General features: G+C 34.2%; 1 protein-coding gene across 5 annotated transcripts in view; it reads left to right on the forward strand.

Annotated features, from left to right (window-relative positions):
- The window catches only part of AP3B1 (adaptor related protein complex 3 subunit beta 1), a 157,263-nt gene that overhangs the window by 83,885 nt on the left and 48,217 nt on the right, over positions 1-25,161 (forward strand). For 4 of the 5 annotated variants that reach the window (XR_004746162.1, XR_004746161.1, XM_035309917.1 and 1 more), the window contains exons 16-22: positions 703-889; positions 1,823-1,953; positions 4,589-4,700; positions 6,178-6,334; positions 9,522-9,696; positions 17,164-17,236; positions 18,156-18,262. Coding sequence is in view for 3 of the 5 variants with exons in the window: in XM_035309917.1 (XP_035165808.1) it covers positions 703-889; positions 1,823-1,953; positions 4,589-4,700; positions 6,178-6,334; positions 9,522-9,696; positions 17,164-17,236; positions 18,156-18,262 (942 nt within the window). In the remaining 2 variants the exon portion in view is untranslated. The remainder of the gene's footprint in view (positions 1-702; positions 890-1,822; positions 1,954-4,588; positions 4,701-6,177; positions 6,335-9,521; positions 9,697-17,163; positions 17,237-18,155; positions 18,263-25,161) is intronic. The other variant, XM_035309919.1, reaches the window with a different exon arrangement.

Raw genomic sequence — 25,161 nt, forward strand, 5'->3', positions numbered from 1 at the left:
TCTTACATAAATAAATAAATGACCGATATTACTGGAGGCTTTAAGCTTCAAGAAAAAAATGGAAGAAGTCTTTTATCCTGGTTTTTAGAGGGCATCAGCAGCTTGCTTTTATGAAAAAGTAACAGCTAAATGCACTGCAAATAATTTGCAGTAATCCAGTTCAGTGATTCATGTGTCTGCTTTAATGGGTCATAATTCAGGATAAAGTAACTGAGTGCAGTCAGAGTGCAGACACTGCTTATGCCAGGGACAGTATCTCTTCATAAAACACACCTCAGCAGAAGCAGTTTGCCAGCCCCCTAATACCCTCTGATGTTTTGATGTCCTGCATATTTTTCCGATTAAGTTTTGAGTGCCATGTTTTTAGTTGTATTTCCACATTCATTATCCTCACGTAGACCCTTCAGCGGGTTTGCCATATATGATTATTTTTTTAATGATGCCTTTCTTTCCACTTCAGCAGTTTAATAATCTAGCACATGGCTGCTTCTCAGTACTCAGCATTCACCTCCCCAATACAGAAGAGGACATGTGCTTTGGCTTCAGAATTCCATTTGCAGCTTTAGAAATGCATATTCCCTGTGGAACAACATTTGTTTGACATAACCATTCATTTTTATTACCTCTTTAAATATGTTTATCCAGAGTTATCAATAATCATAAATAACTTGTATTCTGTTCTTGTCCTGTTTTTTTCCACAGACAAAATTGCTTACCCAGTACGTATTAAATCTCGGCAAGTATGATCAAAGCTACGACATCAGAGACCGTACAAGATTTATTAGGCAGCTTATTGTTCCGAATGAGAAGAGTGGAGCTTTAAGCAAATACGCCAAAAAAATATTTCTGGCACAGAAACCTGCCCCATTGCTTGAGTCTCCTTTTAAAGGTATAACTGCCAAAATCATTTGGTAAATGTTAATTGTGTAAAGGAATGTGACAGCCTATTCTATTTCAAATATGCTCACAAATTGCATCACTTAGCAAGCACAAATCGTTAATATGCAAGAATACTCACTCTGTTTACTTGCTTTTCAGCAAGCAAAGTTTACATGTTACATACACATTGCATTTACCTGATAAACCCCGACAAACTGATCAGTTTCTGTTTGTGTTGATTTTAAAGTTGGTTTAATAACAGAAAGTATGTCTTTTGAGGAAAAATACTATTCAATTTAGAAAAATATCTTTAGTTTTTATCTAGACTTTAATAGAAGTTTATTAATGTATTGTAAATGTATTACGAATGTGAAAAAAAATTGAATCTCAGTAGATTAGATTTTTATTGTTTTTCCCCAAAGTGATAATTTTCCCAGTGCATTTTCCATCTATTTAAAACAAAGAATCACTGTCTTCTCAGATAAAAAGGTTATTAGGTTATCTGAATTAAAAATGCTCTATTATTGTGATAATTTGCAATTTTAATTTTCATACTTATGTTTAAAGCTGTAAAAAGAGCTCCATTTTGAAGAAAAACTATTAAGATTCTGGATGTGTTTGTGCCAAGACATGTATATGGATTGTTTAACTGTGCTGTCATTCTTAATATTCACAGTAAAGTAATTTTTAGAGAAGCTACATTTCAGAGCAACACCTCTAAACACACTGACTGATTAGCTTTTTTATTGACCATTATGGGGGAGATTATTGTAATCTATGGACTGAAATCAGTTTTTTGACCTATGAAGAGCTTCCTAGTTTATATTTATTCCATGACATTTGAGGTAATATAATGGCAATTACCTTTAGCCTGATTAAGATTGCTCTTTGTGGTAGAGCTCATGTTGTTTGTATATTTTCCCCTCCCCCGTTTTTTTAATAGATCGAGATCATTTCCAGCTTGGCACCTTGTCTCACACACTGAACAGCCGAGCTACTGGCTACCTGGAGCTGTCTGACTGGCCAGATGTGGCACCTGACCCTGCTGTGCGAAACGTTGAAGTGGCTGAGTCGGTACGTTGTCATCATTGAAAGTAACTTTGCCAAACACATGCACCAATACAGAATATTATCTTAAAATATAAGTACTTAAACAACATGTTTGTGCCGTACTGAAAACTTTTAATAAATGTGATCATCCATGTGGCTTGTTTTAGCTTGGAAATTGAAAATTTTAAAATTTGCAACATACTCACTGTTTATTTTCAATGAGAGAAATGGGTTAACTGTAGGCTACTTCCACTTCACTTGTAGGCTAAATTAACTTTCTTCCCCTTCATCTCATTTTTTATTTCATACCTCTTGTATTCACTTTGCCACAATATAGTAATTCCAGCTAATGATAACTGTTACTGGAACACCAAAGTAGTAGGTGAGTGGCGGTTTATTAGTGTACAAATCCAAGTCTTAAAAGAAAAAAATCAGTAGTATACTGGCAGCAGCAGGAGAAGAGATTATGTATGCTTCAAAGTGTTTTGTATGCTTCAAAGTGCAAAGTTTGGAAGAGACCAGGGTTTACATTTCAGATGATCTGAACAGAATTAGGAAAGTTTATAAAAAGAAAATGTTATCTGTTAGTGCACTACTGATTTGTTGACTTTACAGGACTAGTCTTCTACTACAGCATTCCATTACTAGCTTGTAAACTAGCAGGCAGAGTCATGTTCTGGTTCCAGAGCTGTGATTTATGCATTGGGTATCAGAGTACTAATAAATGTCAGTGAAAGCTATTGTACAATAACAGGAATTGAAATGTTCTGTAATATACGGAACTGGTGATGCTCTCAGAGATACGTTCTCGTAACAGGTCTTACCAGAGAAGCACGTGGCCCTTGTCCTGAGCCAAATTCCACACTAAATTGCATGTGAATTAATTTGCATATAAAATGTTAGAAATAGAATGAGTGAAGGAAATGCTAAATAATGGGTATGACTTGCAGAGGCCAGTAAACAGTGATGTGGTAGAACAAACATTTCTCTTTAGTACTTCAATATTACTTCTTTACCTTCTTATATACATTTCAGGAAAACAGATATTAGTGTACAAACTTCTGAAAGCTTTTATGAGGAGAATCTGACAGCAATCATCTCAAGGAGTGTTATTATAAATGATAAGGTTGGCATGGAAGAATGTATGGAGGCACCTTTGTCCATAAAAACAAAAAGCATTGCAGGAAATTGATCAAATAGAGTAACATCCATCTACAACATAACAGAAAGCATCTCCCTCTGACCATTTAAACCTCAAAATAAACATGAAAATCCTTTACCCTAGGCTTTCTGCAAATACTTTCTTTGGAGAGTGCCTCATTGTCATTAATTTTGTGGTTCCTCTAATACTTCAAGTTGAGCTGTTAAGCTGCAATCCATTGTTAAATTGTCATTCAAATTGAGAAGAGTATTAAGTTTTTAAAATACCAGCTGCTGGATGGAGCATTACAAAGCTTTGTCAGCTTTCAGTGTTTAAGAGAGGCCACTGTGTCTCTAAAACTGTACGCCATTGCAACTCATTGTTAAAGCTGTTACAAAAGTTAATCTTATTCTAGATCACAGCTGCCAGTGAGGCAGACTTGTATCACTGTTGATACGGTCGTCTGACTATTTGTTTCTTTCCTGTCCAGAGTTTTTCTTCTGCTTCTCAGTATTATAAGGAGATATGAAAAGAAAAAAGTCTGGCTGAAGTAGTACTTTGTTCTGGTGTGCTCTTGTTGATAAGAATTACTTTTATTTCTGTGCTCACCAGTATGAGAGGGACATGGAGATACTAGAGCAAGTCCAGCAGAGGGCTACTAAGATGATTAAGGGGCTGGAGCATCTGTCGTATGAAGAGAAGTTGAAAGAGATGGGCCTGTTTAGCTTGGAGAAGAGAAGACTGAGCGGGGATCTCATCAGTGTGTATAAATACACAAAGGGAGAGTGTCAAGAGGATGGGGCCAGACTTTTCCATGGTGCCCAGCAACAGGACAAGAGGCAACAGGCATAAACTGGAACACAGAAAGTTCTGGCTGAATATGAGAAAATGCTGAGGGTGACAAAGCACTGGAATAGTTTGCCCAGAGAGGTTGTGGAGTCTTCTCTGAAGGTATTAAAAACCTGCCTGGATGCAACTCTGTGCAGCATGTTTTAGGTCAACTTGCTTGGCAGAGGGGTTGGACCAGATGGTCTCCAGAGGTCCATTCCAACCTCAACCATTCTGTGATTCTGTGACATTGCCATATGACTACTAGAACTGTTGCTGCCTACTGGGTCCACACCTGTTTTCTTCTTAAACTTGGGATGATGAAGGTGGTGTTTACCCTTCATTCCAGGAATAGGCTAAATTGAACTGGATCCAAAGATAAAATTCTCAGAGTTTGGGTTCTTTTGGCATAGAAATTTATTTATGGTTACCAATGCTTTTAATCTGCCCTAGTAAATCTTCTTCTGGCCTCTCTAACAGACATATCTCACTTTTTATAGGTATGTACAAAACTTTTAGTGCTCCTAATTGTGTAAAATAAGAGAAGCTAAATATTTTCTCTTGACTTGCTTAGAGGATTTATTTAGAAACTACCTAATACTACTGCTTCAGGAGTTTTTCTTTGTCATGTTGTGTATGTTTTTGTATCTCTGGTTGGAAAAGTAAACCTAGGTTGAAATGTATTTACAGGCAAAGGAATGGACTGCAATTCTAGGTAAGACAAAGAAAGAGAAACCAACTGAAAAGTTCTACTCTGAATCAGAAGAGGAGGAAGATGAGTCTGCCAGTACCAGTGCAACAGGTAGGTAGCTGGAAACTGACTTTCATCTCTGGTTCCTGAATAACTCTTATCTTCAGAACTGGCAGCTACTTAAAATGAATCAGAGAAGAAAAAGAAGAAAAAAAAGAATCAAAACCAAACAAAAAACAGAGGTGTATATAACATTATGGAATCAAAAGAAAAAAGTTAAAATTCACTGTAGCAGTGTAGTAACAACTAATTGTATAGATATGGCTCATGTGTTCATTAAAAGAGTTAGACTTTGCTTTGTTTCCCTGTTTTAAAAAAAGGCTGGCATGCTATTTTCATCTCGCTTTGAAACTTGTAAGAGAAATGAGAATTTGCAGTTCCAGTTAAAACTAAATCCCTGGAACATTTTACGGGAAAAATGCCTGTAGCCTTGGTTGATGAGAACCAAAAGTCTTGAATGTTTGGGGAAATTTGTTGTTTATCAATTACTATTTTGATAGCATGTGCTACTTTGTTGATAAATGGCCAAACTTGTATTACTGTAGTATTTCATGTGTTTTTATTTAGTAAATTGTGTTACAGTTTTACTCTGAACTTCAATATGCTAGTTTCTATTTATTACAATTCAGGTGATGGTGGAGAATATAACTGACAGCTTTGTTTCAAATGAGCTAAGGTTTTCTTGGCCAGTCTCTTGCGTAATATGAGATAGACTCCAAGACTGCCATTTCAATAGATGTTAATATAGTTTAAATGTAGTGAAGAACATGAGTCTCTTTGGCCATTTCTAAACTTAAGAAAAAGACAAAGAATTCTTCCAGGTCCAAAGGTTAGACACATAAAATATTGGGCGTTAGAGACTTAAAGAATTAGCGGCATCATGTTGAATGGCCCAAATAGTCTTTCAAATCTGAAGTTGGTACTTCTTCACTCTCATTCCTAAGCTGAAGAAATATGTAGAAGAAATGAACCTTAGAACTGGGTATTACTTAATGTTCTTGTAAGCAAGAAAATAATATATTAATTTCAGATACTTGAATATTTTGTAACTATATGATTAATTAGAAGATGAATAATTTGTTTAAATCAGTGACTCTATCATCACCATCAATATCCAAGAATAGATCATCTAGTTAAGCAATTGGTTTAAAAGATTATCTACCGGTTAAGTGAATATATACATTAGAGAATTTGAAGTCATCTCCAAGCCCTGACAGGGCTATATAATTTTGAAGAACCCACATGTAATTAATTTATTAATGGGAGTTCTAGCTTGATGAAGTACCATACTGTACACACAAAAAAACAGATCTTTACCAAGAGAATTTTGTAAATGTTGGGGAGAAGTGATTCTCTTATCTGCTTTTGACCCTAGGTAAATAATGCTGAAATTTGCAATTTGATCTTAAAAAACTAAAACATAATTAAAAAAAAAAAAAAAAAGCTTAGATTTCTAAAATACTGATTGTGTAAGATAGTTAGGAAAAAGTGTTTTTGTTTGTTTGTTTTTGTTTGTTTTTAATTTCAGAGAGTGAGTCTGGCAGTGAAAGTGAGAAGGAAGATAAGGAGGAAGGCAGCAGTGATGAGAGCAGTGGAAGTTCCTCTTCCAGTGAAGAATCAAGTGACAGTGAATCAGACAGCAAAGGAAGTACAGCAAAGAAAACATCTGAAGCTGTTAAGGAAAGGTAGGCATACGTTTGCATGGTTCTAATTTTTTGCTAAAGCAACTTTGCTGTAAACAGTCTGCTAAGTGTTTAGTTAGTTTTTTTTGGAGGTGTATCGTCCAACTGATGTTTAAGCATATGCCAGTACATATTCTCTGTATGAATTGTGTTCATATTTTCTTTAATCAGACTACTCATATTTAGAATTAATTTCTGACTTTTGTGAAATCTGGGGTGGCTTTTTGAAAATTGATGTAACCTTGGGAGGCTGAATAAGTGATCAGACAGTTGTATGAAACACTTAATTACCTTTTGCAGCAATTTTGCTGAGAGCTAAAATTAAGTCCTTCAACACTTTGCCATTATGTAACTAAGACAATTGATTTTTCTAAATAATGTTATATTAAAAAGATTATGATCCAAATATTAGAGGCAAGGGCTGTGAAGGAAAACGGTCATAAGATATTTAAGTGTTAGTGCTTTTTAAGATTGCCCATTATCAACAGCGTTATCATGTATTAAAGTATCATTAAAATTTTGAGTAATTGGGGCTAATACCTTGGATTGTATGAATCTGTTTCTTCCACTGCTGTCAGCAAGTGGCCTCTGCAGACATGATCGCCCTTTACTCTGTAGTCTGCTGCCAGCTCACTTGATGAGTTTGCAGCTCAGCTCAGTCGTGGCTGACAGCACTGATTGGGGCGCAGTACGCACTCTGCTCCTTTTATTACAGACAGTAATTAAAGCAGCTCGCCTTGCCACTTCCATAACAAACACAGCATAATGCCCTAATTATGACTTTATTAATTTAAGTCAGGATTTAATGATTTTAAAAGTGATTTATATTGTTTTTCCTGTTCAGAACAAATGAAATCTGTAGGTTAAATTAATACAGGCTTTTCATCATTGCAAAGTTAAAAAGCTAGTTACCAGTAAATTCTTTTCATTAGAATAACATCTGAAATTTTAAGCAGTAAGGTAAACAAGGATTACCCATCAAAACTGAGTGATACACAATAAAGTAACATTTTTAATCCTCAAATTTTGTATTAAATATTGAATGTGTTTTGAAAAACAACTTGATTTATATAATGCACAGTAGCTTACTTGTTGATGCAACTAAAGATTCTGTTCAATGGCAATGAGGGAAATGTAGACAATTTTGTCAGTACTTGTGTTATATGTCATGAGGAAACTTTGAACAGTATACGTTAGTGAATTTTTATTTTTAGACTAGTATTTTTAGCTTTTAAATGTTTGTCATATTAAACTAGGGAGTTCCTATTTTTCCTCTGATTTTAACAATCAGATATGCTACATTAGACTCTTCTTCTAAAGTGTACTCCTCCTTCATTTTTAGCTTAGCAAGCTTCAAGTTCACTGCTTTCAAAGAAAATTACTTTTGACTATTAAAATTTTGGGTTTTCATCTCATCTTCAGTTGCACGGTTGGGCATTGTTAGGATGGTTTAAATCTTACTATTGATTTTTTATAATTGATTTAGGCAAATAAGTGTTGGAAAGTTCCAGGTTGATGGGGGGTGTTGCTTTGCCCCTAGTATTTTTCCTTTATGTTAATTTTTTTCAATCCTTCTTTGTATTTTTCCCTTCTAAAAGTAATTACCATCTGAAACTGTAATGCAACATAGTATATTCTTCTACACTACTCCAAAAGCTAAGCAAAAATATTTAACAACTTAATTTGGGTCAGAAGGGACTATTAATAGTTGAGTGGTCTGGATTTGTTTAATTATTATTGACTTTGTTACCATTCCAGCACTTCAGTATCCAATTTTTTGTCCTGGGGAGGAAGCTGAATCAGGTGGTATATGAAACACCTGATTTGGAAGTATAAGGTTATAGCATGCAGATCCCTGAAGGGAGGTTTTCTTTCTATATGCAATATTATTTATCTCCTTCATGACAACTATTAGAAAACAGTTTTCATTTCCTGCAGTCTGGTAATCCTCCTCTCTTCAACCCCTGCCTGCTCACCAAGACAAATGGGTAACCTGTTAATTGTAGTTATTAGTATTATTAGAAGTGAACAGGGCAGAATTTAATAATATTCAGTAGCTGTTAGCATAGAGCAACATAATCCAACATTGCCATGGCTAAGAGAAGAACTGTGTGAAGAATACTGTCTCTGAAGTCTAATAGCTGTAAGGTATTTGGTATAACCAAAAGTATCGGAATGAATGTTAATAGCTCTTCTATATAAACTCTGTATGTGTTGAAATATTTGTAGATGTTATAGGCATTTTTCTAGGTGGCTTCATTTAGAAAAAATAGCAAATGCAATATATTGATGTTTAAAAGCAATGCTACTTTGCAAAATCATGTTATAAGCTATCATGATTCTGTTAATTGCATGTGGAATAGTTAGAAATATTTTGTCTAAAGTGGTATCTTCACTTTTCTGAAATATCACAGGCTCAATATATACAAATAATATTTTTAATATTTAACATGTTCATATTTTTGTTTGACCATTACCTGTTCTAGATTGTGTGATATTGTACTGTGTAATGAAGTAGAACAATTTTCTCTTCCTTTAAATAAGCTACTACTTCTGCCATCTTACCAAGTTTCATTGTCATGAAAAAGGATTGACTTAAAGCTCGTTTCATAAAACCTTGAAATGTCAATGTAGAATGCTTCCTATTTTCAGCTCTGGGGCACCCAGCACAGGAAACACATGTATCTGTAGAAGTGAGTCCAGAGAAGATTCACAAAAATTATCTGAGGGCTGAGTCACCTGCCCTATGAAGACAGGCTGAGAGAGTTGGGGTTGTTCAGCCTGCAGAAAAGGCGGCTCCAGGGAGACCTTAAAGCAGAGTTCCAGTACCTATAGGGGGCCTACAGAAAAGCTGGGGAGGGACACTTTCTCAGGGTGTGTAGTGATAGGACAAAGAGTAATGGCTTTAAACTAGGAGAGGGTAGGTTTAGATTAGGCATTAGGAAATAATTCTTTATTCAGATGGTGAGGATAGGCTTGCCCTGAGTTGCAGATGCCCAGTCATTGGAAGTGTTCAAGGCCAGATTGAATGGGGCTTTGGAAGGTGTCCCTTCCCATGGCGTGGAGGTTGGAACTAAGTGATCTTTAACTCAATCTAATTCAAATCATTCTATGATACTGTGGTGCCTAACTGCATTTCTTTGTTGTTTTTGTGTGTGCTTTTTACATATATATATTTTTTAATATCTAGTAATGCAGAGGAAAGTAAAAAGAAAGCAAAGGGGATCTCCAAAAGCAGAAACACATCCAGTTCCTCTGATACAGAGTCCAGTTCATCAGAGGAAAGTTCTTCAGACTCTAAATCAGTATCAGACTCTAGAAGTGACTCTGATTCTGGAAAATCTAGAAGTGCTACTTCTAGTAAGGTAAGTGTGTTAAAGATTACATATACATATATATATATAAATATGTCTATTAAACATTAAAAGATGCATCTAATAATTTGTTTATTTCTTTATGACGGAATGGAGATGGGTTGTGATTTTATGCATATCTTAAAAAAACAAAACATAGTTTTTGAAAATATTTGTTGACCTTTCATAAAAGACCCATCCCAAAGCAACAACTATCTGATAGTTTACGTAAGAATACTTCACAATGAAAACTATATTTGGGTTTTAATTCTGTTACACTTTTATACCAGATATATAAAAAAATAAGGGAACCTAATTTTTTAATTATTTTGTCATTGGTGAAAACATATGTATGTGGGTATTTCACAGAAATAGCAGCCTGATTTAGGATGTTAATTATATTAAAATGGAATCCTAATTACTACAGGACCTGGGTCTGACATGATGAGTTTCTTAACGATTTGAAGACATTTTAGTGGAACCAGTGGCTTTCTTTTAAAACTTCCTGTTAAAATTAAGAACAGTGCATTTAATGCATCTATACTTGAGGTGTATACATAGGCTAGCAGAATTAATATTCCTAATGAGTAATCAACATTTACTGTTCTCTTTTTGATAGGAATAAGGCATATAAATGGTTCAATTACTTCAAATTATATTTCTATATAATTTATATATATATATATTTATATATATATATATTTCTATATATATTACTATATTTCTGAGGTAGAAAACTTTCAAGTACCTTTTTTTATATTGAATGCTGAAATGTGTGAAGATAAAAAAAGTGTTCAACATAACCATTTATGTATCAGCTAAGTTTTAATTGCTTACCTGGGTGAAGAGAAAGAGGCTAGAAGTTCATTTTACTCAAGCCAACATTGTAGACCTAAGACAACTACCATGAACTGAATTCTATTTATCTGTCTTTCATTAAAAATAAATAAATGAGGAACCTTATTCTAAATCTGTTAGGAGAATCTGATAAAATAATTTCCGGAAGTTATTTTTCCATTTTCAAAGATTTCCCTTTCCTATCATAATTTCCTATCATAATAATTTGCATGTTAGAATTGTAACAGTGTTGAAAATAAAGTGATACTCAAGTATTTTAAATCAAACTGGCATATTTCAATCAGGATTCCAGTGTAGACTGCTGAGTAGTCAAAACAGGACTATTCTGTTGCATTTGATGCAGTTGCAGAAGGTATTGGACGGTTGTGTATGAATAAGAAATAGTTAAGAGGGAAGTCTGTAAATTTATTAAACAGTTTGTGTATTTCCTTTAACTGAGAAAATAAGGTTCTTTTCTTTTTTTTTCCAATAGAGAAGCCAAGCCCTCTCAGAATGAGCTCTTTGGTGCTAGGTGGAGCATAAATTAATTCTAAGAGTTTGCAGGTCCTCGTAGTAGCACAGATATTTCCATTAGAAAATAATAGGAACTCTGACCTGCTTAGCTCTGAGCAGCCACTGCAAAACTGTATTCAAACAATTTTGTGTTCTCTCTGCTGCATTTGTCCATTTTTTCTCAAAATATCAGGGCCAGCCTTCATTATTTTTTTCACTACAATTATTTAAGCTGTTCTGGTTCTTTCACAGGATATGTGAGGACTACTAGCATAAAGAAGCATTTTGTATTTTAAAACAGCGATCAAGAATGTATGAAGTCAATTACTGAGTAGTAGGAGAACCGGAATGTCCAAGAAGCTTGTTTGGGATTGTTTTGTTGAAGTCAATGGAGAATTGTCAAGCCCTTGGATCTTAAGAGAAGAAAAAGAACCTTGCAGGAATAGATATACTTGACTAAAGCCTTACTTGATTAAGAAGCACCTAAAAAAAAATGTGCTAGGAACAAAAGAAGTTTATAAGCCATTGACAGAAGACTTGATCAGAGTCAAAATGTAGAATTGAAAAATTGTAAAGCTTTCAAATCTCACACAAAAATAAATAGCAAATTTTAAAATTATGTGCATGGCAGCAAAAAAAAAAAAGAGGAGGCAGGGAGATAATTGGTAAGATAGCATAGAATTCACTATACAAATGCTAAGTAACTATGTTCCTTTAATTCTTTTTCACTAGGAAACTATTAACATGGCTGATGGACTAGTATATGAAAACAGTGAAGTTTATATATACGTTAGTTATATATGAATTAGGAGTGGAGAGCTCTTGAATATGGAGGACTTTCACTGTACTCTGTTAATCTTTAGACTATAGAGTTAGCTTCAGTTTAATTGATGTTGGATGCTTGAGTTTATACCTCGAGTGTTTCTGATATTTGGCTATATTCAGAAGCATAATTAGATGAGGGAGTAGAGGGGAGAAACATATATTTTGTGTAAAAAGTGACTGTTTTTCTAAGTAGCTTAACAGATTTTTGGAGAGTTATACATTTTGAGCCCTGTGATCATTAGTTGAGCTAACTGATGATAACCTTGACAGTCCTTCCAACTTGGAAAGAAAAGCAATAGTTAACAATGTTTAAAGAACATTTCAGATAAAATCTTGACTGGAGCCCTTGTATCAAAGTATATTTTACATGAACCAGCCATGTTTATTTTACTTCTATGAAAATCTTGTAATTTTTCTGCTTCCTTCCGTCAGGAAGTAGATTCTCATCCAGGCCCTCAGAAATGCCTATTTTTTTACTGAAAGATTTTGCTGGAAAAAGCTTTGCTTATATTATTCTGCTGTGGGACATTCTTAATTTGGTCAGCATAGGTGGGAAAACTTTATATCCTTCGATATAAAGATTTTATATCCTTACAGCTAAAACTAAAAATATCTTCTAAAATACATACTGATAAGAGTAGTAGTAGTTAGTTTGCCACATATTATGAACTCTATTACACAGATAACATTCTGAGGGCTGACTACCATTCTTTCTGTTTTGTTAGTTACCTTTGCCATGTTTAGCAGAATTTTCGTAATAAACAAGGTTTGATTACTCTCACATGGGAGCTTAATTTGTATATGCATCCATGCATTTCCAAGCAGAAAAATAGGTTACAAAAGCAGATATTTTTTTTTCTGAATATATTATTAATACTTTCTTATTTATTTTCTTGAAGAATTGTTTTGAAAAAGCTGTTGTGTTCACCATAACTGAGCTGCAGTGAGTAGAAAAGTCACTTTCTTGTGCTGCAGTGTTTTATATCATTTTGAAATATAGGTAGTTTGAGGTGTTCAGATACATGCTGTACTCTGAGCATAAATACTGTAGAGCTAAAATGCAGATTTCAGGATGCATATGTAAGTAGATGTCTCTACAGTGGGATTTTAAAATCAGCTACTATTGACCTCCTTATACAAGTATAATACAGTCACTCAGCTGTTAAAAACCTGATCCACTATTTAAAAAATATACAAAAACAAATTGTCTATCTTTCTGCCTGATCTCTTTTCAAGTGCTAACACAATGGAAACAGTGGGTGATCTGTCAATGCATTTGGATTGTCAATGATGGTTTCGTATAAATATTGGGAGGATAAGAAATAAAATTCACACAGCAAAATATGATTTCATCTGCCTTTTCTCTGCAGCTCCATGGCTCATGCTGCGGTGTGAAATTCTCATTTTACACACTTTGCAGGCGGAGCACATGAATTATGCATTGAGCAAGAGAAATCTCCTGCTTCAAGTCCTATATGCATTTACCAGGTTCTATCTCTATTACCAAGATGAATTGCAAATGGAGAAATGTTTGATGGAATATAGCTTAACTTCTTTGTTTAGTATTCTGCTTTTCCTGTAGTGAGCTCTCGTGGTAGGAAACTGTTTGGGTTATATTGTAGATTTATTTCAAGGGAAAAAAAAAAGAAAAAAAGAAAAAGAAAAATCATGTTACAGGGGAATGCCAGACACGTCAGAACCTTTTTATTTTCTTGATTTGGAATGCAAAGCTTTTTTCATTCAATAGAAATATCTGTTGATAGTGTTTGTTGCAGTCATTGGCTATTTATTATTCCTAGAAAGCCAATCAATTTTCTTTTCATTGAAAAAAAAAAAAAAAAAGAAAAAATAATCACGTCTAATAGACAAGACAAATTTAACTAGATTTCTTTAATGTTTTAGCACAATATATATACACATGTGTATCTATATGAGTGTGTACACACACAAGTAGCTGAGTATTTATTTAAGCTTGACACACTTGACTGAAGTAGAAAATAAGACTTCAGTATACTTTAATATTAGCTTTATCTTGATTTTGTTTGCCTCTGATTTTGCATTTCCCAGACAATAGGGTTGTTTGTTGTTTGCTTTGGTGTTTGTTTTTGTTTGTGTGTTTGTTTTACAGTAAACTGATTGTCCTTAAGTACAGTGTACTGATAAATTGTGCTGTATAAGTTTTTCTTGCCATGCATTACCTCAATGTAACGTTTCTGTACTTGCATCTTTATTTTATTTTCTTTTGAAATGTAAGAAGTTTTATGAAATACTTTTTTAATTCTAAGGGTGAATCACATCATAGGTTCAAAATCAGTGCATAAATACATTTTATATTATAAATTTACCTATCAAGCTTTGTGTTGTACTTAGTAACCATTTTACAATGATAAATAACAGGAAAAAAAAATCTAAAAAACATTTTCTGTATTCTTTGCCTCATAGAATGTCTTGCCTTAACTGCCTTCAGTAAACAGATGAACAGTAAGAGAATTTCTTGAATCTGACTCCTAATTTTTTTAAAAAACTTTTTTTTTACTGGGCAATATTGTTGTTAGTAAAACTCAAGCACATTCAAAATTTTTATCTTTGTGGTAGCCTCTCATATGAGTGAGCCACTTTTAATAGATTTTAACTGGCTTTATAATAAAATGGAATATGAAAATCCCTTCCCTGCTGGAAAGAGGAGCAAATATTAAAACTAGCTAAAAATAATCTTTGAAACTTATTTTGTAGTTGATGAAAGAAATGAATCTTAAGGATAGATGGAGGTAGAGAGTGAGAGAGTTTTTTTTTTTCTAATATATTTGCATAACTGTGTTTTCTTTTATTATGTTCAGGTATCCCAAGATTTTATACTTAACAAACTAAGTCAGTTGTGTTACATAATGTGCAGTAAAAGAGTTACAGATACTGTGTTTCATGGCTTAATGCTCAAAACATGGAGATTAAAAAAAGACTTGTTATTGATTAAAATAATTGTCATTAAATGATTTCTCTGAGACTTCTTAGACTTGAAGTAACTCATAGTTCAAATAAGATCATAGTGCAGAAATAAAAGTAAGCACATAATTCAACTAACACCTGTCATTTATAAAGTAAACTGTATATCTTCATTTCACAGATGAGAAAAAATAGCGAGAAGCAGTCAAATAAATTGTCAATAACCTCATTGGAAGAAAAAATGAAGTTTTGTGTTTGTGACCAAAGTGGCACTCAGTAGAGATGGTTCTTCAACAGAGTCTCTCAGTAATTCTGGACAAGTCATATATGGAATGGAATCATATTAAGACCATTTAAAATATATTTTATAATATTTCCTTGTTCCAGAGGGATGTCATGGGTCAAATAAATCAGTGATAATACAACATGCAAATACTGTAGTAGTAAGGACCATTCAAGTATGTTGATCTAATAAAAGTAAGTGACTTGCATTCTACTATGTCCATAAGAGTCTCCTCCTTCCAGAATAACTAAAGCACGTCTGTAATCACCATGTAAGTGAATATTGTATGTTTGAATCATAGAATAGTTTGAGTTGGAAGGAACCTTTAAAGATCTCCCAGTTCCAACCCCCCTGCCATAGGCAGGGACACCTTCCACTAGACGAGGTCTCCCAAAGCCCCATCCAACATAGTCTTGTACACTTCCAGGGATGGGGCATCCACTGCTTCTGTGAACAACTTGTTCCAGTGCCTCTCTCAGACTGCTCGCCATACCTTCTGATGCAACCAAGATATGGCTGAGCCTTGTGTTTATCAGAAGAAAATGAGGAGCAGTGTCATTTTGTGCTAGGTAAAGCCGGTAGTCATTAATATCAATGGTTTAACCTAGCGAGAACATTAACATGGCTTCGTATGTGTTCTTTGGAGGGAACCATGGAAATTCTTGCAAGATTGGAAAAAATGAACCCAGCATTAGTGTTAGCTTGCAACTGACTGTGAGACTGAGAGACTAGAAGAAAGGGAAGAAAAGAGGGGTCATTTTGCTTTATGGTGACAATCAAGGAAAATGAACCTAGCCGTTGAGCTTTTGAGAGGGTTTCCAGGCTCCTTTAGGAGGTTGTATCCTGAGTGCCTGAAAGGACTGTGACAGCTTGTAAGTAAAGCTTAAGTAAGGGAGCCCAGGATGGGCTTATGGAGTTCTAGTGTTTTGTTTAGATCCGTTTCACTGATTAGAAAAGCTAAAAGAATAATACACGTGTGTATGGATTTGGCTGTCACAGGCTGTTGAAGACAAAGCTGGTAAACTGAAAAGCTCATGGAAGTGGAACTCCTGGAAAGACTACATTTGAATTCTTTTAGTAGCTTGAGTAATGAGCAGTCTTAAGGTCTCAGGGCAGTTGACAAATTTATCTGAAAGAATGTTGAAGCCTGCTGTCTGGTGACAGAGCCAGAGAGACAGACCAAAGGCAGAGTTCTGCAGCTGATCCAGACAAAGGAGGCTTAAGATTGGATTGGGAATAGCATGATGAAAAACTGTCTTAAGAGCATCCAGTGGGTAACGTGTCCAGACTCTGTGAGTGTCCAAAGATCAATCATTTTTACTAATCCAGTATCTGGAGCCCATTTTGAGCTGTGATTCATTAAACTCTGTCTTGAATCGTCTCTGTCTAGATGTTCTGTAGATATGACCAATGTTCACTCTTACTAAGCATGTCTGTAACGTTTTATTTAGCTGTATTGCAACAAATTTTTTGAAATTGTATGTACGCCAAGTCACTGAGATTACTCTATTACTACTCTGCTCTGCAATAGTATGCTGACAATACTGGTGATCCTTGTATTAGAATTCATCTTACAGATTAAAATTGCATTTTTTTTGTGACAAAAAAAAAACTTTTTGTTGACTTTCTCCAGCAATTAAGTAGTATCCCATTACATGATAAGACAGGTTTCCCTTCTCCTAGAAAAGTGCAAATAATACTGGTTCCTTATGATTTATTTTTGCCCTGTTTTTCCTACAGAAACAGAGTATTATTTTTAAACATTTATGTCTCTAATGGTATCAAAGAAGCATCTGATCTGTCAGCAAATGTTGTCTTTCAGTAACAGCTGTTACTGTTATTAATATTAGACCAAAACATGGGCTTCAGAGGAGTGAAATATAACTTAAATGTAGAGCTTGGGTTCAGCTTGTGTGTACAAAGAACTCTGTCTCAATAGGTGAATTCTTTGAATGCTAAGTTCTGGAAATGGACACATTTTTCTTTTAAAGCAATGAAAATACACTTTGCCACTATAGATATATAAAAGACCGTTCTTTCGTTGATATGGTAAAAGATGAAATATTCCTCTATTTTGACAGAAAGAAGAAAAAACTGTGCAAGATGGAAAAACTCCAAGTAAGCAAGACGTATTTCTCTTAGATTTAGATGACTGTAAGTATCTTGATTGAAGCCTTATTTTTTCTATGGCGTATATTCAATTCAGTTGACTCAGTGAAATTTTAAATGTCTTAAACATTGATTCTGTTCATTTATTGTCCCAGTTTCCTGACATAAAAAACAGATATATATTGCTCAGACTAGCAACTTTTTTTAAAAACAAATTTATTATAATACATTATTCTGTTTATTATAGAACTGAAAAATAGTTTTAAATTTTGGAATACATTGGGATGTAAAACATTGTAAATGTAAATACATTGTATTTACATTGTATAACTACAATGTAAATACATTGGGATTTATTTTGAGAATTTTGTGTATCTAGATTTGTTTTCCGTTAAAGTGGGCTTATTTCCTCAGGTAACAATGGATGTTTCTTTTACAACATCTGTGCAATTTATGAAGCAATTATGCTACTATAACAAGATACTAAAAATATCAATTCAAAAAACAGATTAAAATGTAGTTTTGGAAGGGTACAGTAGAGCTAGTGCTGTTGTTCTCTGTGGTTTGTAGTGCAGGTCTTCAGATTTTCTTCTATGTATGCAACAAATGTTAGAGTTGCATTAATATGTACTTTGCACATAACTCATTGAAAATGTGCTGCACAGTATGGATCAGATTGAAGGATAAAATGGAGTGAAGAAGTCAGAAAGAAGAGCAAAATATCTTCAATGTAAAAAATGTGTGTGGTCTATACATATGTCAGTTTTATTTATATTTTCATTGTTTATATTGAGCATGTCTGCTATGTCTGGAGAAAATAATGTTTTATGATTAGGGGACATAAGCATGAAATAATTAGATCAAGACATAAAATCTTTTTAGACTTAATGAAATTATGTTATTATCCTTCCCATTACTTTTATTTGTATTTTTAGCTAAATGTCAATTGCCTTTCTAATTCTAGTCTACCCTGTGACAACTCCTGTGGCAGTTCCTAGAGCAGCTGTTTTGTCCCCAAGTTTAACAGCAGACCTAGAGGGATTAAGTCTGTCAGGTTCATCAGTCATTGATGTAAGTAGCCTTTAAAAAAGGGGAGAGGGGTGTGTCTTAATTTAAGCATTTTGTATTTCTGAGGCAGTCACCAGAGTGATTTTTTGGAAATACTGTAAAGGTCCTGCATAAAATTGTGGTTTACATTCAGGTCTGGCAGCTTTTTTGGATCCGTAATAATTGCATTTAGGAAGGTAGAGAAAAGAATGAAAATTGCATATTTAAGAAGGATGCCTTCAAGGATTTTAACCTTCTCTTTCAATTTTTTTTTTTATTATTATTGTACTCTGCCTTAGGGAAATGTGTTTTTACAAATTAAGCATCCAAACTACAGAAAACTTTCAAATCACCTAGCTGCTACTGTATCAAAAATAAGCTACATAAAATCACATACTTGTTAATTCTCGGCCTGATTATTTAACATACATGACTCCAATTATGACATTTTGCAACTTGGAAGTAATTTTTCATGAGTGTACAAATCATAGCCCCTGGGTGCAAATAAAAAGGGTATAGATTTACAATCAGTGGTGTATCAGTATGTGTCATGATTCATTCAGTTAGTGCTTTCTGCTTTCTAGCACTTTCCATTAGGGAATCTCAAAACTATCGGTATAATTAAGGTTAGCAAAGTCACAGAGGGCATTCCTTTGTTGGAGTAAAGGATAGTAGTTTGTGTTCTTGGTGTTGTTTATTTTAATTTTAATTTTATTTTAATGTAGGGTTTTTGTTTGTTTGTTTGCTTTGTGTTGTTTTTTGTCCAATTTAAATTTGCAATTTAATAAGGGATTGGAGCGATACAAATCCTTGTGAAAGTTTGTGGGAGTGACAAGAAGAAAATAAAAGAGGCATGGACAATTTTTAGCGTAGCCATGTAAGAAACAAGGCTGGTATCTAGAACCTACATTGCAACTTTAATAATCTCTGTTAAGGTACTTTGTGTGGGCTTTGAGAGCAGTACATTTGCAAAAGTATATAGTTATTAAATACTTATAAAGAAGGTGCAAGAAATTATATTATTTACAAAATAAAAGATTTTAGCTAACTGTTTAATGTTATATTTACAGACTTTAAGATCTTGTGTTTAAAAGATAAACTTGCAGAGAGTATGGTGGGTATTAGCCTAACCTGAGAGAACTGTGATACAATTTAAATTCCAAGCGGTCCAGTAACAGTCTGGACACACACTTTACCTGATGCATAGTCATTCACGTGTCGCACAGTCTGAAAATGCCTGGTGCTGTCTTATGTTAGTTACTCTGTGGTGCAGTATGCAGTGCTAGGCAGAAAGCCTGCCTTTAATTGTGCAGTTATTTCTGTGATTGCAATGTCACGATTTCTTGTTTGCCATCCTTAAGACCTTAACAGATCAAAACACAGGCTGTCATCTGTTTCTCTTGCTCTGAGGCTTGCTTAAGAATGATTCTGGTGATTCTGGTACTTCAGAATTATCCTCTTTGAGGGTAAGTTAAAAATGGCAATCGGTAACGTTGGGTGCTTGAAAACAGCACTTGTTCACCAATGTCTGGAGTCCTTTCTTCATCTAAAATACATGAACATGTTCCACTTTCCACGTGTGTGCTTGCTTTCCTCACAATAACTATAAGTCATTGCTTCCCCCATTCTTCAGAAGGTAGCTGCAATGAAGTGGATGCATTAGAAAGAGCTGGAAGGTATAGGCTAAACAAAGGAAGAAGTTCTGTATAGAACAATTGATTACACAAGATGCTTCTTTCTTGGTACTGCTGAGTTCTTGGTAAAATACGTGATCAGTGAAGAAGCTAGACCATTTCCTCATACTTCCTGCTTTGGAAATGGCCTGTTACATCATCACTAATTGTTATTGCCTGCATAGTGATTACCTGCTTTGTAACTATCATTGCCATTGATAGTAGTTGCAGATGTCCGTGAGGTCCTTTGCGTTGTCCTTGGTGTTTTGTGTTCCAGGGAATTAAAAAAATTAAATACTAAAGTTATTATGTGGGAATGTCCCTCTTAAAATAGTATTCTGAATTTAATCTGTGGCCACTAGTTCTAAAAATAAGAATAGTTGTCATACTTCAGAAAACTTTTTCTTCCTTCAATTGGAGAGAAAATGAATTTAACTGTAGGGCACATGCCAAACTAACAGTGAGAAATTAATTTATTACTAGGCAATGGAGAGCATGGAGTAAAAATAGATAAGTACAGTATATGACCCTAATATCAAAGAAATGTAGCAGCCACTTATCTTGGAATATGTCAGACAGTCTATTATTCAAATCATTCAGGACTGTAATTGGATACAGCTTTTAGAAAACTTATAACTCTACATTCATAGCTGCTGAACGTTATAGAAAGCATAAATACAAGAAGTGTTTTACAGTAATGCTCTAGATCTCTTCAAACCTACAAAAACAAAATATCTCTGAATAGCAACTACAGTGTACAACCTGACACTTTGTCCCACAGCTCATTTGGTTTTATGACTTATGTTTTCACATAAAACATTTACCTGTCATATAAAGACACACATAAGCATATTATAGTTTACTCCAGGAAAAATTATTTTTTTTTTCAGGTAATTTATAGATAACTTTTTTCCTATTGTATATGGAAAACATAGTAAATCCATGTTCATGCTTCTGCCCTGGTACGTGTAGTCTACCTTCAAGTGGGCCAGCTGAAACAGGTAACTGAGGTCACCGGAGGCTACTACTGAGACTTTTATGCATGTGCACACAGAACTCATGCATTTGGACTCAAATGAGTTTTAGATAGTGAAATACCCTTGAAAACTTGAAAGATAAGTGAAGATATAGTACCAATTAAAAATAGGAAGTGAGACATCTGCAAGCTATCAGTGTAAAATGGATATCTGAAAACACCAGAAATGTGTGTCATCCCTTAAATGGAAATTTTTGAAGAGAGAAAAGATGGACTAAAAAGCCAAACTCATAAATGATGGGGAGGGTTATAATGTGCTGGACGAAATAATACAGTGAGCAGGAATGATTAAAGGGGTGAAGAGGATGGGTATGTTTTCAGATAGAGAAGCTAGAGGGAAGTCATCATACATTCCTACGGTAACACAGCTAATGAGAAAAAAAGCTGAACCACTTGTTGTTCTCTCATTAGGACTTCAGATAATAAAAATGATTGAGCAACTGGTTCCCTAAATATCTAGAGCCCTAAGCATGCTATATATGATAATTAAAAATATATTTATTTCAGAAAAAAAAAATTGAGGAGAGAATACTACTTTGATAGGAAGAAATTTGTTATAGTTCAGAGAGAGGGAGAACTGACAGTTGGATATGAGCTCTTACAGCAGCAGCAGTTGGATGGAGCAAAAAGCTGTACAGAAGTATAGGTTGAGTTGAGTAGGATTTGAGAGAAGATCAGATACGTTCCTTGCCCCCAGTGCATGATAATTTAGGGAAAACATCAAGGCTGAGTGTAAAAGGTGTTCATGATAAAAGCATACAGCAAAAGAGGGGAAGGCTCTTGTGGTGAAGAGCTACTTATAGAGAATATATTTGATGCAATAATTTAGCCTTTTCATTAATTATTATGTATATTGAGTTATGTCAGTTGTAGAAGTGGTACTGCTTTACTTACTGTTTTTCTTTGCTATATTCAGTGTATGTTCTTGAAAGTATTATCTATCATAGATTTTTATTTTCTTCTGCTCAGAATTCTATGGAATCTGTTTAGGAAAGGAGTAGTAAATCATACAGTTTGCTGTTCCTTGAATCTTCCACAGAACTCTTAACTAGGATCCGCTTTGAGAACTTCTTTAGAGTGGTGATGCGTAGAGCAGAAATAATAGCTTTTGACAAAAGTCAAGGTCAAGCTGCAGACCTGTCAAGCCAGGTGATAAATACATTTAATTTCAAATTTAGCACACTTACGGAATTCCTTGAAAAATAGTAAACATGAACTCCCTCAGTATTCAAACAGAGATACTTTTAGAATTAGATCACCCATTCAATAATACTTTGATTTCTCGGTTTTTGAGGTAATATTGGCAGGGCAAAACATTCTTATCATTTAGATTACTCTGCCTATTCAGTCTAATTCCACTATAGCAAGTATTACGACTGTCTCTGAAGTATATTCTATTCTTGTGTAAAGGATCTCTTCCTGGAAGTACTGGGAACACAGGAACTGCAATAATGCATTATATCATCAGTCTAGTCTGTTACAGAGTTTGTGGGAAAGGTTAGCTTGGGGTGCTTAAGAATTTGCAAATCCTACAGTAGGGAAACGAAAAGTAGTTCTTCCAAATAGTTATTGGCATGCAGCCTGCTTCATGAGTTTTATTTTTTCAAAGCTTCTTTAACACTAATTATTATATAACTAGATTTATTTATAATTTATGTAAGCTCTGGTCTGAGCTCTTCTTGTGTTCTTACCTCAGAATGGCTATGTCATCAGAATTAACTTGTTAATAACATGAAAGAGCTATAGTGCAATCACTAGTGACAGCAGCAGACTGTATGGAATGGTTCTAATAGATTCTCACTATTCTGCCCTGGGTTTGTAGAGGTATTTTGAGTAATTATCATTGTTTTTTAAGTAATTAGTTTTATATTTGTGTAAATACATATTGTCCTCCTTGAGACACTGCTACATTTTTATTGTCAGATAAAAGGTGTTTCTTTTCTCAGTTTTGAATGTTAGCCCCATCTTCTTTTTCATGTTTTTGCAGTGGTTTTATGTTACAGTAACCTGGGCTTACGGTCGTGATATCATCTTACGTAGTTTAGTATTGCCCTCTTAGTTTCACCTTCTTGTAGGAAATGTCTTATCTGTTTGGTGTCTCACCGTAGGAGAGCTTTTTCCTGCATATGAAATGTTTTTGTTATACTTTTTCTGAAGCCCACCTTTTTATATAACGATGGGAATTGGGGAAGTTTGTTGGGGCAGGTGGGGGAAGAAGGGGTTGTTGGTAAGGTATGCTAAATGTATGCTATCCTTGTGCAACCTTACAACTTATTTGCATTGTTGACCACACTTGTACATTAGGCAGAGTTTTTGTAGAGTTCTGCAGAGTTGTCTGTCTGACTTCATTTCTTAAGATTTTTCCATGTGGAACAGTTTTTAAAGTATGTGTGTTGCTTCCACTTTTCTCTACACTGTGCTGTACAAGCTTTGTAACTAATATGCTCACCTGAAACAAATTTTGCAAATACAATGTTAGTAAGATGGAAAATTTGCACCTATGAAACAAGTGAAAATACAAAGTCTTAAAGGTAACAGTTAAAAAGCAACTTCCGTTTTGTGCACCCAAAATTCAGCTATTTAGTTGATTAGGTGTGACTGATGCTTGTGGTAAATCAGCCTGGTCCAGCGGACACAGAACTGGGTGTTACATATGGAAAATGAGTTCTATTTTTGGCTTACTACATGCTGTGTGATCTGGAGGGAGTAACTTAATCTTTTAGTTTTCCATCTGAAAAATGAGGATAATGATGCTTACTCACCTTGGGAAAGCACTTGGAGAGCTACAAATGAATGTAGCTGCTCATCAGGAGATATTAACCATTGCCAAGAAAGAAAAGGAATGAAACAAAGACCTCCCATATACTTAAATTTATTTTTCCATGTTTATAAAATTTGCTGTAGCAGATGGCATTCTTAAAATGGTAATGCAACACATCCGCTACATTACATATTTGAAGTTATGTCCTTCCATAAATTACTTCTACACACTTTAAAAAATGATAGGTTATTTTTTTAAAAAACTGCTATAGCACTATTTTTAAACTGACATCTTTACTCTTTAATAAAAAATCCATTTATCAATATTTTTTATGTTTATTATTGTTCAGGTCTTAAAAATACGCATTTTATGTTTACAAATGCATTAATACTTAGCAAGCTTTACATTCAAGAATTAAGAACATTCAGCTTCTTTCCTTTCAAACAAGTTAGAGAATTTAATTTGAAAGTTCAAATAGGATCGACCTCTCTTTCTTCTGAGCCCGAAACAAATCCTTGATATGACACACTGGCACAAATGAAAGTATGCCCAGTCTGGGAGGCATATTTACTGTTACTATGTATAATCTTATTGATTTAGTTGATTACTGTGTGTTTTAGTACTAGATGTTTTCCAGATTGATTCTTTTATTTTTATATGCATATGTATACATTTGTGTAGATATGTATGTATGTATATGTATTAATGCATCATCAGTTAATAACTTGTATATTACTTAAATTGTATACAGATTAAACAGGTCTTTGATTAGTAGTGCACCTTCTTTAATGCTGTTTCACTATTTTCTTGTCTTGGACTGACAAAGTTTAAAGCAATATTCAAATACTGTATTTAAAAGTGAAAAGTGCTGAAACTGTAAAGTAAGTGCAGTTAAAATATCAAAATCCTATATATAAAAGAGAAATGAAATTTGGAGGGGGGGGGGGGAGACTGTTAAAAAAGAAACTTCTTTAGATAAATCACTCTGAGGAGACCCTTGATCTTTGTTATTCCTTCCATTAAAAGTCAATACTTTACTTAAAACTAATTCATTTTTTTTGAGAATTAGATGCTTACATCTGCAAAAGAATTCAAAGTAATGTTTCTTTTTCTGTCCAACATGTAAAATATGTATATTATGCTCCTTAAAATAGGACTGATAAAAACAGAGTTGGTGCTATGTTGCTAAAAAACATGTACAGTACATGATGATGATGACTCCATAAGTTATTCTGTAAACATGCAGCGATGATGTATGTAAAATAGAGTTCGTTTGTTTATGTGTTATACTGTCTAACTCAGACAGAAGAGAGAGAGAATCGAAGCTGTATTTTTGTGTTACTTTGTCAATAAAACCTAGCTCTTAAAAATTTCAACCACATCTTTCTAAGGTAACATTTACCTCCTCACATCTTTAGCGTCTATCAGACATGACGTGGGACATATTCACTGA

The sequence above is a fragment of the Oxyura jamaicensis genome, chromosome Z (assembly GCF_011077185.1).
Source record: "Oxyura jamaicensis isolate SHBP4307 breed ruddy duck chromosome Z, BPBGC_Ojam_1.0, whole genome shotgun sequence".
Lineage (NCBI taxonomy): Eukaryota > Metazoa > Chordata > Aves > Anseriformes > Anatidae > Oxyura > Oxyura jamaicensis.